This window comes from Tenrec ecaudatus, chromosome 8, assembly GCF_050624435.1.
Source record: "Tenrec ecaudatus isolate mTenEca1 chromosome 8, mTenEca1.hap1, whole genome shotgun sequence".
Taxonomy (NCBI): domain Eukaryota; kingdom Metazoa; phylum Chordata; class Mammalia; order Afrosoricida; family Tenrecidae; genus Tenrec; species Tenrec ecaudatus.
The window spans coordinates 62,556,993-62,571,971 of NC_134537.1; the positions used below are offsets into that span (position 1 = coordinate 62,556,993).

Here is a 14,979-nt window from a genome sequence, read left to right on the forward strand (position 1 = left end):
AAAAATTATAAACCTTTGCACTGAAAACAGAGACCAGACACGAATGTCCGCTGTCATTACTGCTATTCAATATTGCACTGAAGTCTTAGCTAGAGCAATCAGACAACAAAAAGAAACAAAAGGAATACAAATAGGCAAAGAAGAAGTGAAACTCTCACTGTTTTCAGATGATATGATGCAAGAATATCCACAAAAAGCCTTCAGGAAACAATTGAGGGATTCAGCAATGTGGCAAGATATAAAATTAACAACCAGAAATCAATTGAATTCCTGTGTATCAACAAAGAGAGCTATGTAAAACACATCCAGAAAACAATATCATTACAATAACCGCACAAAGAACGAAATATGGTGTAATAAACCTAACTAAAGATACAAAAGATTTAAAGAGAGAAAACTACAGAACATTACAAGAAATCCAAAATGATTTGGATTTTCGAAGAATATCTAGTGTTCATAAATAGGCAGACTTCATATTGTACAAATGTTAATACTACCTGTGTTAGTCTGGTTTGTTAAAGAAACAAATCTAGGGAGAATCATATATATATAAAAGAGCTTTATATCAAAGAGTAATCAAATATTTTCAAAACATCCCAGTCCAGACCAAGTCCCTAAGTCCAATATTATCCCACATGCCCAATACCAGTCTATAAATTCTACTTCAGACTAATTCAACACATGAAATGATTTTGCACACAGGAAGATCACAGGCTAGTAGGTGAAAAGCCTTGTGGATCCAGTGGTGTTGGAAGCATCTCAGTGCTTGAATGGGTCTCCAAGTGGCTACTTCAGCTCCAGGCCTCTGCCTCCATTAGCATAGCTCCATGAGGCTTGTCAACAGGAATGTGTAGCGGAGCGAATGTGTCCCACCTCCAAGGAAGACAGGAGTTTCCAGAATTCTCAGGACAAGGCCATGCCCACACAGAGGCATAATTGGCTCTGGCTTGAATGACAGACTAGACTCCACTTCTATAACCTATTTAACAAGTTGACATGAAATTATGTAACTACCACCCTACCTAAAACAATCTACAGATACAATGCAATCCAAATCCTAAGTACATTTTTTAAAGAAATAGAAAAACTAATCACCAATTTCATATGGACAGGCCAAAGACCGAGGATATGCAAAACACTTCTTAAAAAGAACCAAGTAGGAGGCCTTGCACTACACTAAAAACCAACTATATAACCACAGTAGTCAAAACAGCGTGGGACTGAAATACTATGTGAATGCTGGCCCCTCCCCACAGAAGAATTTATTTCAAAAGATAGCATTGAATCTGCAGCTCTGGGAGAGGGACACATCTGATCAGAGCACACAGGAACAGATGAAAGGGGAGGAGGAGAGAGTGGAGTATATCCTAGCCCACCAGGCCTAGAGGACGATGACCCCAATTAGAGCAGCCAGTCCAGAGGGCCACATGGCCAGCCCTACTATGAGACATGATGTCTCTCACTGACTCATGGCCTTGCGGGAGATAGAACCGGAGACACAGTGTGGGCATTGAGCCCGATCTGATCCCTTCACACCGAGGCAAAGCACTGGGGGAGTGCAGTGGAACATCAAGGGAATGGAGAGGCAAAGTCCCCAAAGAATGCTGAAGGTAGACTTTGGGACCAGGGCGTGGTGCCCCAACAGACTGGACTGGAAAACACTCCTAAAGATCAACAAGTGACCCTTGAACTAACGATAAGCTTTTCTTTCTTGTTGTGTTTTGTTCTTTGTCAGTGGGTTGTTTTTATTGTTGTCTTGTTGTATATTGTTGCTTGGTTTTGCTCTGTCTTGTTTTTGTGCATGTTATTTTCTCCGCAGGTCTGTCTAAATAAGATAGGCTGGATGAACAATCTGGAAGCGAAAACAACGGACTGACAGTTGGGGGGGGGGAGGGGGACAAGGGATAAGGGGAGGTGGGGTGAAAGGAAGTGGTGTTAACAAACCCAGGGACAAGGGAACAACAAGTGATGCATATTGGTGGTGAGGTGAGTGTGGGAGGCCTGGTGGGCATGGTCAAGACAAATGTAACCAAGATGAATTGCCGAAACCGAGGTGGGGACGGAGCATGATAGTGGGACAGGAGGAAAGTCAAAGGAAATAGAGGAAAGAGCTGGGAGGCAAAGGGCATTTACAGAGGTCTAGATAAAGGCATGTACATATGCAAATATATTTATATATGAGGGTGGGGAAATAGATCTATGTGCCTATATTTATAGTTTTAGTATTAAGGTAGCAGAAGGACATTGGGTCTCCACTCAAGTACTCTCTTAATGCAAGAATACTTTGTTCTATTAAATTGGCACTCTATGATGCTCACCTTCCAGACACAACCGCTGAAGTCAAAACAGATGAATGAGCAAATGTGATGACGAAAGCTGATGGTGCCTGGCTATCAAAAGATATAGTGTCTGGGATCTTTAAAGCTTGAGGGTAAACAAGCGGCCATATAGCTCAGAAGCAACAAAGCACACATGGAAGAATACACCAGACTGTGTGATCATGAGGTACCAAAGGGATCGGTTATCAGGCATCAAAGAATAAAAAATCATATCATTAGGTGTACACCTCCATGATACGATTGCTGAAGACAAATAGGTGCATAAGCAAATGTGGCGAAGAAAGCTCATGGTGCCCGGCTATCAAAAGGTATATAGCGTCTGGGGTCTTAAAGGCTTGAAGATAAACAAGTGGCCATCTAGCTCAGAAGCAACAAAGCCCACATGGAAGAAGCACACCAGCCTGTGCAATTACAAGGTGTAGAAGGGATCAGGTACAAGGCATCATCAGAACAAAAAATCTTACCATAATGAATGAGGGGGGAAGTGCAGAGTGGAGACCCACAGCCCATTTGTCAGCCACTGGAGATCCCCTTGCAGAGGGATGTAGGGGGAGGATATGAGCCAGTCAAGATGCAATATAGCAACGATGAAAAATACAACTTTCCTCTAGTTCCTAAATGCTTCTTCCCCACCTCCCCCCACTATCATGATCCCAATTCTACCTTGCAAGTCTAGCTAGACCAGAGGATGTACACTGGTACAGAAAGGAACTAGAAACACAGGGAATCCAGGGCGGATGATACCTTCAGGACCAGCGGTGTGAGTGGCGATACTGGGAGGGTAGAGGAGAGTGGGTTGGAAAGAAGGAACCGATTACAAGGATCTACATGTGACCTCCCCCTGGGGGACGGACAGGAGAAAAGTGGGTGACGGGAGACATCGGACAGGGAAAGATATGATAAAATAATCATTTAATAATTATCAAGGGCCCATGAGGGAGCGGGGCGTGGGGAGGGAGGGGAAAAATGAAAACCTGATGCCGGGGGCTTAAGTGGAGAGCAAATGTTTTGATAATGATGAGCACAGTCAATGTACAGATGTGTTTTACACAACTGATGTATGGATGGATTGTGATAACAGTTGTATGAGTCCCTAATAAAACGATAAAAAAACAAAAACAGCCTGGGACTGGTACAAGGACAGATACACAGACCAATGGATCAAAACAAAAAACCCACACATAAATGCATCAGCCTGGAGGCAACCAACCTTCAAAAATGGGACAAAGATAGCTTCTTCAACAAATGGTGTTGGACAAACTGAATGCCCATATGCAGAAAAATGAGACAAAACCTCTGTCTCCCCCATGCACAAAAATGAAGTCAAGATGGATTAAACATCCAAATGTTAACAAACTCTATCAGGGTCATCAGTGAGAAAACTGGTCAAACTTAAGGGACCTAGCAGGGTATATATTGACTTCCAAGAATAATAAAGGAATCACACACATCAGAAGACCAAATAGATGACTGAAACAGGTTGAAACACACCACTTATGCACATTAAAAGATTATTCGAAAGAATAAAATGAGAGTCCACAGATTGGGAAAAAATGTTTACCAATGACACATCAGAAAAGGGTAGTTAGCAAAATATACAGTACTCTACAACAGCTCAATAAGAAAACAGCAAACTGACTCAATGAAGAAGTGGAAAAAGGCATGTACAGACAGTTCATTAAAAATGAAAAAAATGGTTAACAAAAACATGAAAATATGCTCATGATCATTAGCCATCCAATATAAGCAAATTAAAATTACACTGAGATACCACCTTACATATATAATGCTAGTTCAAGTCTATAGCACAGAAATCAACAAATGCTGGAAAGGATATGGAAAGAATGGACCTTGAATACACTATTGACATAATTATAAATATATACAGTCACTATGGAAAACGATATGGCAATGCATAAAGCAACTGGGAAATGAAATTCAGTATGACCCAGCAATATCACTATTAGTCATATACCCCCCAAATAAGAGACACACTGTGGATATATGCTCTTCCATGGTTATAGCAGCACAGTTTACAACAGTAAGAAACTAGTAGCAGCTCAAATGCCCAGTAGTAGAAGAATGAATAAAAATTGTGGTAAATACATACAATGGAATACTATGCACTCCTAAAAAACAACGATGAAAGCATTAAATACTGGACCACATGGAAGGGCCTGGAAACTAATATGCTGAGAGAAGTTAGTTAATCACAAAAGGACAAATATTGTAGGAGTCCACTACTGTAAAAATACCCAGTAAACAAATCATAGAGACCAAATCCCAAACAAAAGCCTGCCTTGTCATCATGAACCACACATCACCCCCCTTTGTGCACTTCAAAAGAATCATCTCGAAAGAGAAGACCTCACATCGGTTAGGGTCACTCCTTCAAGATATATGACACAACACGGAGACAAGGCTGGAGCAAATCAACAGGCTCTCCACAGAAATGAGAAGAGAACTTTACTGGAAAATCAAGTTAAGACCAAGGGAGAAGAGCATCTACATTTCAGAGGAGGCCCTTAAATTCCCTTAAATTTCTGTTGCTGGGTATGGTGGGTAAATGGGAAGGAGAAAACACATATCAGGAAGGGATGCTTAAAAATAACTGTAGCAAAGCTACAAAATCAGTTTCAAGTTCCTGCATAAACACTTTGAATAAGTTTTTACCCAAACCTTGGTAAACTACACTATAGACTAAGCACTGAAAATCTTAGATGCTGGCCTTGGAGAGCAAATGGCATCCTCCAAGGGCTTCACTAGAAGAATTCAATGTGAAAACCTGAGTGAACAAACTGTGGCTTACCTCAAAACTACCTGTAGCTTTTGGACTTAGGAGTGAAGTTCACTAATGGGAGGAGAAGCAAAAGACCCCTGGACTATGGAAAAGGCAGCCATTGGATCTCCGGTGAGACCCCTGGCTTATTGGGCATTCAATGAAAGGGAACTCAGATCCAACATACTTAGTTCCTGAATGATTTCCTTGCGGTAATATGATAGGCAAAGACCAGTCCTTGTAAGAAATGATACAGTAAATTTTCCCCTAACAGCAACCCCCATGCTCAATATAAACAGAGCTCAATCAAAAAAATCAATCTGTACAAATCTCATGGGTTGCAGCTCCCAACCAGGTTCTGCTTGCAACAACTTATTAACAAGAGTACCTTAAACGCTGACACGGGATAAATTATTGATGTTATCAATACAATCACTTTAAACCACAGGGGGATGATTGACAATGTTTCTTTTTTGTTTGTGTTCTTTACTTGTTTCTTCCTTTCTGTTTTTGTTTGCTGTTCTTTGGCTCTGTCATAACATGATCACCAATGGAATTAAGAGTTGTTCATAATACGTGGGCAAGCAGATGGATTCTGGGCTCACACTTAATTATATCCCCAATTCAAGTTAGTTCTTATAACTCCATACTCACCTTCAAAAAGAGATCACTGGGCACTACAGAAAAGTGTGATGCAGAACACAGATGTTGCCCAGATATCAATAGGAATTGTGTCTGGGTCCTTAAAGGTTTGTATCCAAATAAGCAACCATGTGAGGAGTCAACTAAATCCACATGAAAAAAATCACACTAGCCTGTGTGTTGACACTAGCAACTATATGACAATAACAAAATTCAAATATGATGAAGAGAAAAGTTTCAGGGTTTAAATTGTGAATAGCCAATTTGTAGAAGGCTATGGAGGGCAACTGGAAGCCAAAACCCATCTGCAGAGTATCTAGTCAGATTAAGCCTCTTGCAGACTGAGGAGAAATTAGAAATCTCATGTATTGCTGATGGGTCTCTAACTATGTATAATCATTGTGGAAAGTAATATGGCAGTAGTTCACACAGCTGGGAATATAAATTCTATATGAGCCAGCAATACCTCTGTTGGGCCATCACACAGACATTTGCTCTCCTGTGTTCAGTACAGCACTGTTCACATTAACAAGTCAGATACAGTCCAAATACCCACCAGTACAAGAACCGATAAAGAAACTCTGAAGCATACATACAATGGAATACAACGCATTGCTAAAAACTATAAGAGCAAACATAAGAGCAAACATAAGAGCAAACATCACCTTATGACATGGATGGACCCAGAAAATATTATGCTGAGTAGTCAGTTAATCACAAAGGGACACCTATCATGAGACCACAAGTATAAGAAAAAACAAAGACAATGACTTGGAGGGAGTGAGGGCAAGGATGGAAGATGAAACAATGGACTAGAAGCTACTAGAAGGTTGACAGGTATTAACCTGAGTGAAAAGGAGGATGGAATTTCCTAAGAGGGAGAAGAGAAATCAACAAGGGTGGGTGAAAGAGAATGGGGGTGTGAGCTGCCTGTTGATGAGTGGTTTGAACTGTTGAATGCAGAGCTGATGGTATGAAGTGCAAACCACCACCACCCCCAATACACAATTAAAAAAAATTCAATTCTCTCTCCCCCAGCCCCTCCAGCCCCCAAAAAGTAGGATCCAGATCTGGAAGCATTTCAGGGATAAACTCTACAAGATGGCTTTATCAAAACAATCCTGAAAACAATGCAATGACTACCAAGAGGTGTAAGTGGCCCAGACATAGTAAAAGCAGAGCAGCCCAGAGCAAAGATCAGGTAACAGGTTTTGTGAATGCTCACAGTATTTTCTGTTGATTTTCCCAGGACCATAGAATGATAATACTTATTCATTATAAAAGTGTTTGACGAAATCTAGTCAAAGCCTTAGCACCAAGATTCCCAAGAAAGCTTCACTGGAGAGTCCTTATGCACCATGAAATGCTCATTGCTCATTTCTCTCATCAAAAAAATGGTAATTTTGTGAGATATTTGCTTAGACATCTTTGGCATATGCCTTAAAGTCCTTATTTGGCTCCTTCTGATTCCCCTCCCCCACTCCCAGGACGGGGACACACACACACACACACACACACACACACACACACACACACACACACACACACACACACACACCCTGCTAATCTTAAGAAATCTCAAGAGCACCCATAATTCTTCAATTAATATTGTAAAAAAAGATTGTATTGACATGGTTAAAATAACAGAATCCTCAGCTTTTGACTAAATGGGAAGGATCATTGCTTATAAAATCAGCTTGAAATTGATTAAGCTATGTTGAGAAATAAAGTTTTTATTTTTTTAAAGACCATTTAAGGAGTGTCTTGTAGGATCAGTGCTCCATAGAATACATTTTGGAAAAAAATGCACATTCCACAATGATTGGCTGCCATCACACTCTTTACCAATTAGAGTAATTATCTCACAATTTATTTTCATTTTCTTATAATTTCATGAGCATTAGTTTATTCTCCCAAGTAGATTTTCTGTTTGGAAGTCAAGAAAGTTTTTGTGTATCTTCCACTGTGCTTTTAACAGTACGACATACATGTTTAGTAATGCTTTCTGATACCACAGAGATATGTTTTAAGTCTTCGTTGTACATTCACTGTAATGAAATATTAAGAATAAAATAAACACAATATGACCAGTAGTCCTAATTTTTTCTTAGTCCAAGAAAACTAAACCGAAGTGTAAAAAAGTCATTGTAACAGAAGAGGTACAATACTCATTGGAAAGTGCTAAAAAGAAAATACCACTTGTAATAACCCAAAGTTACAAAGTGAAAAGGGATCACAATTAAAATCAAAAAGCGCTTTTCACCATCAGCAATGTTAAGTACTAAAAAAATAAAAAGAAGTTTAAGTCACAATCCTGTTCTGGAAGGTAGAAGCAGGGACATAAACTCATATAAAAAACTATGCAGCTGTTAGTGTCTCCACAGGTCTGTCTGAATAGGACAGGCTGGATGAACTATCTGGAGGAAAAACAATAGGACAGACAGTTCTGGGGGGACAGACAGATCTGGGTGGGGGAGGGGGAGGAGGGTAAGGAAGTGGTGTTAATAAACACAGGGACAAGGGAACAACATGGGACCCAAAATGGTAGTGAGGGGAGAGTGACAGGCCTGATGGGGAATGATCAAGGGTAAGGTTGCGTAGAGAAGAGGTATAGCTGTAGCCCAGGTGGGGACGGAGCCTGGTGGTGGGGCAGGAGGAAAGTCAAGGGAGAGGGAGGAAGGAGCTGGGAGTCAAGGGGCATTTATGGAGGTCTAGACAAAGACGTGTACATGCAAACATATATATGAGGATGGGGAAATAGATCTAATTGTCTACATTTATAGGTTTAATATTAAGGTGGCGGAAGGATCTTGGGCCTCTACTCAAGCACTCCCTCAATGCATGAATACTTTCTTTTATTAAATTGGTACCCTATGATGCTCACTCTCCCGACACAACTGCTGAAGCCAAAGTGGGTGAACAAGTAAATGTGGTGGAGAAAGCTGATGGTGCCCGGCTATCAAAAGAGATAGTGTCTGGGGTCTTAAAGGCTTGAAGATAAACAAGCGGCCATCTAGCTCAGAAGCAAAAAAGCCCACATGGAAGAAACACACAAGCCAGTGCGATCACGAGGTGCCAAAGAGACCAGGTATGAGGCGTCATGCAAAAAATATAGATATATATGTATATATATATGTGTGTGTGTGTGTGTGTGTGTGTATTGAATGAAGGGGGAAGTGCAGAGTGGAGACCCAAGGTCCAAGTGTCCGCCACTGGAGATCCCCTCATAGAGGGGTTTAGGAGAGGAGATGGGTCAGTCAGGGTGCAAGGTAGTACCGAGGAAGAGCACAGCTTTCCCCCAGATCTTGGATGCTTCCTCCCCCCAACTACCATGATCCGAATTCTACCTTGCAGGGCTGGATAGGGCAGAGGTTGTACACTGGTACATATGAGGGCTGGAGGCACAGGGAATCCAGGGTGGACGATACCTTCAGGACCAGGGGTGTGAGGGGCAATGCTGGGAGAGTACAGGGTGAGTGGGTTGGAAAGGGGGAACTGATTACAGGGATCCACGTGACCTCCTCCCTGGGAGAGGGATGGCAGAGAAGGGGGGGAAGGGAGACTCCGGATAGAGCAAGATATGACAAAATAACGATGTATAAATTACAAAGGGCACATGAGGGAGGGGGGAGCGGGGAGGGAGGGGGAAAAAAAAGAGGACCTGATGCAAAGGGCTTAAGTGGAGAGCAAATGCTTTGAGAATGATTGGGGCGGGGAATGTATGGATGTGCTTTATACAATTGATGTATGTATATGTAAGGATTGTGATAAGAGTTGTATGAGTCCCTAATAAAATGTAAAAAAAGAAAAGAAGAAAAAAAAAAGAAAATGATTAGGGCAAAGAATGTACAGATGTGCTTTATACAATTGATGTATGTATATGTATGGACTGTGATAAAAGTTGTATGAGTCCCTAATAAAACGTTTTAAAAAAACAAAACTATGCAGCACAACTACACAATGTGGGCATCAAATGTCATATATTACATAAACATCAAAGGAAAGGACACTATAAATTGAAACAGAGAAGCTAAGTAAGAGAGGCATTTGAGGGTGGATTACAGAGAATAAAGTGGAGATAGTAAGCAGCAGGTTAGACCAAAAGGCAAAAGATCTGGAAAATGGAGGTACCAATACCAGACTTGAATGTTTTACTCAGTAACAGCACTAAAAGGACCTTTAGAGGCCAATCTTATCCAACAGACTAAGAGATGACTTGACTGGTTTGTAGGTTTATGAGCTACACAAATACACAGGACTAGATTTTCAGGGCAGTGCTCTTTCAAGTGAGCCCAAGGATTCAATCATTATGTCATCAAAAAAAGAGAATGTAATGAGTCATTCTTACCTGCTCCTCTTTCCACTGTTTCTATGAGCAGAGAATGGCTATGAGTATGAAACAAACAAACAAAAACCTGCTAAACTTATTGCCCAAGTCAATGAGGATGCAGTGACCCGATCCAACAGGGGAAAACTGCCCTGGGAGTTTCCAAGACTGTAACTGGAGTAGCAAGTCCATTTCTTGCAAGGAGTGGTTTGTGGTTTTGAACTGCTGACCTTTCAGAATGCAGCCCAGAGTGTACACATTGCTCTACCGGGGCTCTTCTGGGTATGAAACAGGAGGTAAATGAGCATCTCCAGGTCTCTATTTCCACATGTACAAAATGTATACTAACAGTCCCCATCTTGTGAGACTATGAAGATTACAAGAGTAATGATGAAAAGCACTTAGCATAGTGTCAAACATCTGGGAAGACATCAACAAATGGTAATTATTAGTCCTATCTGTTTGTCTATTCCTAAAATACCCTCTCTTTTCACTGTCAAAGCCATCAAATCTTAGAAGTGGACAGGTCACAAAGCAGAGATGAAAACACTGCACATTGAAGAAGGCTCTATAACTAGGGAGGCGGCTTGCTGGAGCAATGGTTAAATGCTCAGAGTTGCTGGTGGCACACCTCACAACTACAACATACAATAAAGTGAATACTAACACTAGGGAGGGATGCACTCCTTAGAACAATCAACTGCTCCAGATCAAAAGGGCAGCTTCTGCCCAAGGACAAAATTCAGAAGGCAGGAAGGGAAAGGAGACATAGGATCAAGGTGGGATGAGAGATGGTTCATGGGAATTTCAATCCATGACTTAAAATGAAATATGTAAGAGTTGCTGAATGGAAAACAGATTTATTCAGTAAACCTTCACCCAATTCAAAACAGAGAAGGCAGAAAATCAGTATGATTAAAGTGATCTTTCCAAAGTCTGGACCTCTTGCTTTCACTGGCTTATTTTACTCTACAACTAAAAGGTTCAATAACGTCATGAACAGTTGGCATCTAATGTGGTTATGAGGACTGAATGGCAATTTTCTTGGCTTTCCTTTTCGTAAAAGGATTTGTACAAAGGCAAAGTGAAGGATGGTCTAAAAAATGTCAGCTCTTCTTACAATGAACATATACAGCTAGTGCCTCGCTATCCCGCCTCGCGCCGCTCCACACACCAAGGCGATCCTTTTAAGCAACAGTGTCAATATTAACTTCAATTCTTCTTCCTCTGTCTCCTCCTCCCAGCAATCCAGCTTGCTGTGGAGGCATTGTACTGTCCTCACACCCCCCAGCAGCTCTACGGTCAACACTCTCAAGGGCATTGCTGGTTCATTTCCATGATCTGCAGACAACATCACAGCTGATGCCTCAGAGGTAGTAAGATGCTCACTTCATAATTTCCTGCCATGATGAGTTTAGCAAATTTCCTTGATCCTGCAACATTACAGCGCTCTCCGATGTTAACAAAGTTGGTGTATGGTCCAATCTTGAAGGGCTCTAGACCTTAAAAGAAAAGGCATTTTGAAAATTTTCTAAAAATGCGCATAGAGAAGACATTAAACAGACAGAAATGTTTTAAGAGAAATAAGTCACTGTGCTTAAGCCCACTGAATACAATGGTCCCACTGTGGATATTCAATCAATGGTCAACAGAGACTATATGCTGCAGTTACATGTATAAGCAGAAGGGTCAAAGAAGATATATTTCAGAGTTTTATCTCGCATTTTTCTAAAAAACTGAACCCTACTATCTCTGAAATACGTGAAAAAGTGATATCCTTATTTAACAGAGTCTGGGGCAAATACATGAAGCTCCATATACATGACGTTCCATAGCTCTACCCTCAGGTATTAGTTAAAATGAAATGGGGAACACTTGCTTATTTCTACAAAAAGTGTTTGAACCTTTACCTCATCTCTTTGCCGGAAAGTACAAGAACCCATACCAGCTGGGCACATGTGTAATGCTGAAGAGGGTCATGAAAAAAGACATAGGTAGGACCTGGGAGGCGAGTTACTGTGGCAGTTATGCCACTCGTGAGCTTATTCTACCTATCTAGACAAGTAACTTGTGCTTTAACACAGCCATTTATGTTATTGGGAAAAAGGCAGTAAGTAGCACCTCCCGTCACAAGCCAGTTTGGGGTTAATATCAAGTAGTAAGTGTGGACAAACTACATCTGAAGTAAAAGCAAAGTATCACACGACAGCAGAGGTCTGCTTCTTAACCAAACTTCATACAAATTCATTGAGAATGTTTCTACAAAATATGTTCTGAGCAGCTTTTGTTACTTTTGCCATTACTTGTATTTTTTGTCACTTTCCTTAAGAGACCAGTAGACATTAAAATTCTTTAACTTAGAGAGATGGTAAATTCTAAGTTATTAGGGAACACACCCCTTGTTGTTTACACACACACAAAACCCACACATGTTGCTTAATGATCTAAGAATATTTCATTAAAATATTGAAGAAAAATTATATAAAGTTATTTTTCTAGAAGCATATGATGAAATATTCTACAAAATAAATACTGGAAAAGCATGGTAGCCTACCACACTGGGTTACTGAGAACCAGACAGGAAAAAAGAAATTTACAACTCTTTATAAAGCGCTAGACATATATACAATTACAACCCTATTCTGGAAACAAACAAAATTTTCTGGGAAGAAGCTTGTGCCATTCCAAAACATTCGACCTTGGTATTCTGAGATTCTCAATGACAGTATCCAAAGTGACAATTAACGATTAGACTGTGGCCAGTGTATTCAAAGAAGTACATCCTATGTAGAGAGAAGTCCATGCAAGTTCTACTGCTCTACCAAAACCTGTATACTTCATTCCCTTCCCACCCCAAGAAAAGCCTAAAGTTCCTCTTTTGGAACTCATTTAGGTGATACAGGGGGAAGGGTGTGTGTGCATTCTTCTGTGACAGACTAAACAAGTTACTTGACAAAATCACAACTACTTTGAATAAAACTCCTAAATACATTCTTCAAATCATTTATGAAATTATAAAAAACCATGTCTTTATGTCTTACCAGACAGGAGAGTATGCCTTTCAAAAACAGTTGCAGGTGGAACCCTAGGCTTACAATTTTTCACAGCTTTAGCAATTTCCCTGAAGTGAAAGAGAAATACTGTATCTATTACCACAGAAGGTAAATTTAAATCAATTTCTAGCTATGAAATTGTCTGCTTAACATAATTATATACTTAGTTCTAAATGTGAAGTAATTATTATATCTTCATTTTCTCATTTATGCAGAAAATTAATCTATACATTTTACTTTTTATGGGTCTGCCCAGACTACTGTGAATATTACCACTTTTGTACTTCAGATATAAATTGAAGAGATAAGCAATGGTTTACACAAATGCAAACAGCAAAATTCCTTTCCGCTTTTTTCAACCTATAGATGCCCTTTACTCTGTCAAATGTGCACTATTTGCTTCCTATTCAATTGTGTAAAAGAGCTTTTTTTCTTTACAGGGTTTCACCATTGAGCAAAAGAAATGAGTAGGATAGGAGGTACCAACCATAGAGGAAATTAATTCCTTACGGCTTTTTTTTTTAAGGCCAAGCAATAAATACTGGTAGCAACATTTCAGAATAATTTTTTCTAAAAAAATTATTTTACATACTACTCTTAATTTTATCTTTTTTAATCAACCAGAAAAATCTAGCTATACTACCAAATTTATCAGGACCAGTAAGTACTGCTCAGTCAAATGCCTCCATATTAGTAAATTAGTATGTGGCTATAAAAAGTAAAACCTGTGTGTGTAAATATATGTATGTATGCATGTGTCTATACATATGCCAATATATACACGTACATACATGCACAAAATACATGCATACACACATACATATTTAATGTATAACCACTGCTGCCAAATCAATTTCACCTCATAATGACTCTATAGTGTCGAATGCTATAAATTTTTAAAGAATCAGATAGCCTCTTTTTTCTTCCATAAGGTGGCAATTTTTCTTTTTAAAAAGGACTTTACAAACAAAGAGGTCAGTAAGTAAAAAATAAGCTATATTCAAGTTGGGGCAGCTTACCAATTAAACAAAACAATTAAAAATATTTTCAAGATTCTATTTCAGAAATTCAAAGCAGTAAAATATTCCACATTTCACTACTGTCATTTTTATTACACATGAAATCAAAGAAATAATGCATCTAGCTCAAATCTGACCATGACACACTCTAGAGGGGAACAATACAAATAATCCTAAAATACAACCAAGTCCACTGAATTCCAATGCTTCATGTAAGGCTCAAAACCAAAGAGAATTAAATACACACACAAACACAGTCATATTTCAAGCTTCCTTCAAACACTCCCCAAGTACATTTATTAACGCTATGATTGCGCTGGGCAAAGAAATTCACTCATAGAGCTGTTTTTTCCTTCCCTACGAACCTATTGAAAAAGAGATCTTTCACCCAACAAGAAACATGAGCTTTCCTTCCTTGAGCATTAAAATATTATATACACATTCATTTAAGGATATGCTATGGTGATATCGCCCCCAAACCCAAAACCATTGCTCTGAGTCCATTCTGATTCATAGCAACCCTATATGACAGGGTATACATAACAGTCCCATTAGGTTTCCAAGCTGCAAACTTTTACAGAAGCAGACTGCCACATATTTCTCCTGTAAAGTGGCTGATGGGTTCAAATTGCCAATCCTGCAGTTATAGCAGCTGAGTGCATGACGATTTATTTAAAAATATTCCAGGAGGAGAAAGAGTTGGAAGACAGGTCAAATAGAACTTCTAAAAAATATGAAAACTATGTGATCTGCACAGTACTCTACTTTTGTCTATAGAGTTTTTCAAAATGAAGTTAAAGTCCTTACCCAGGCGATTATT

General features: G+C 39.7%; 1 protein-coding gene across 4 annotated transcripts in view; it reads right to left on the bottom strand.

Annotated features, from left to right (window-relative positions):
- MTR (5-methyltetrahydrofolate-homocysteine methyltransferase) overlaps nucleotides 1–14,979 on the bottom strand; it is a 190,293-nt gene that overhangs the window by 125,428 nt on the left and 49,886 nt on the right. For all 4 annotated transcript variants that reach the window (XM_075556395.1, XM_075556396.1, XM_075556397.1 and 1 more), the window contains exons 12-13: nucleotides 13,129–13,208; nucleotides 11,477–11,589 (exon numbers count right to left, since the gene is read on the bottom strand). In XM_075556395.1, coding sequence (XP_075412510.1) covers nucleotides 11,477–11,589; nucleotides 13,129–13,208 — 193 coding nt within the window. The remainder of the gene's footprint in view (nucleotides 1–11,476; nucleotides 11,590–13,128; nucleotides 13,209–14,979) is intronic.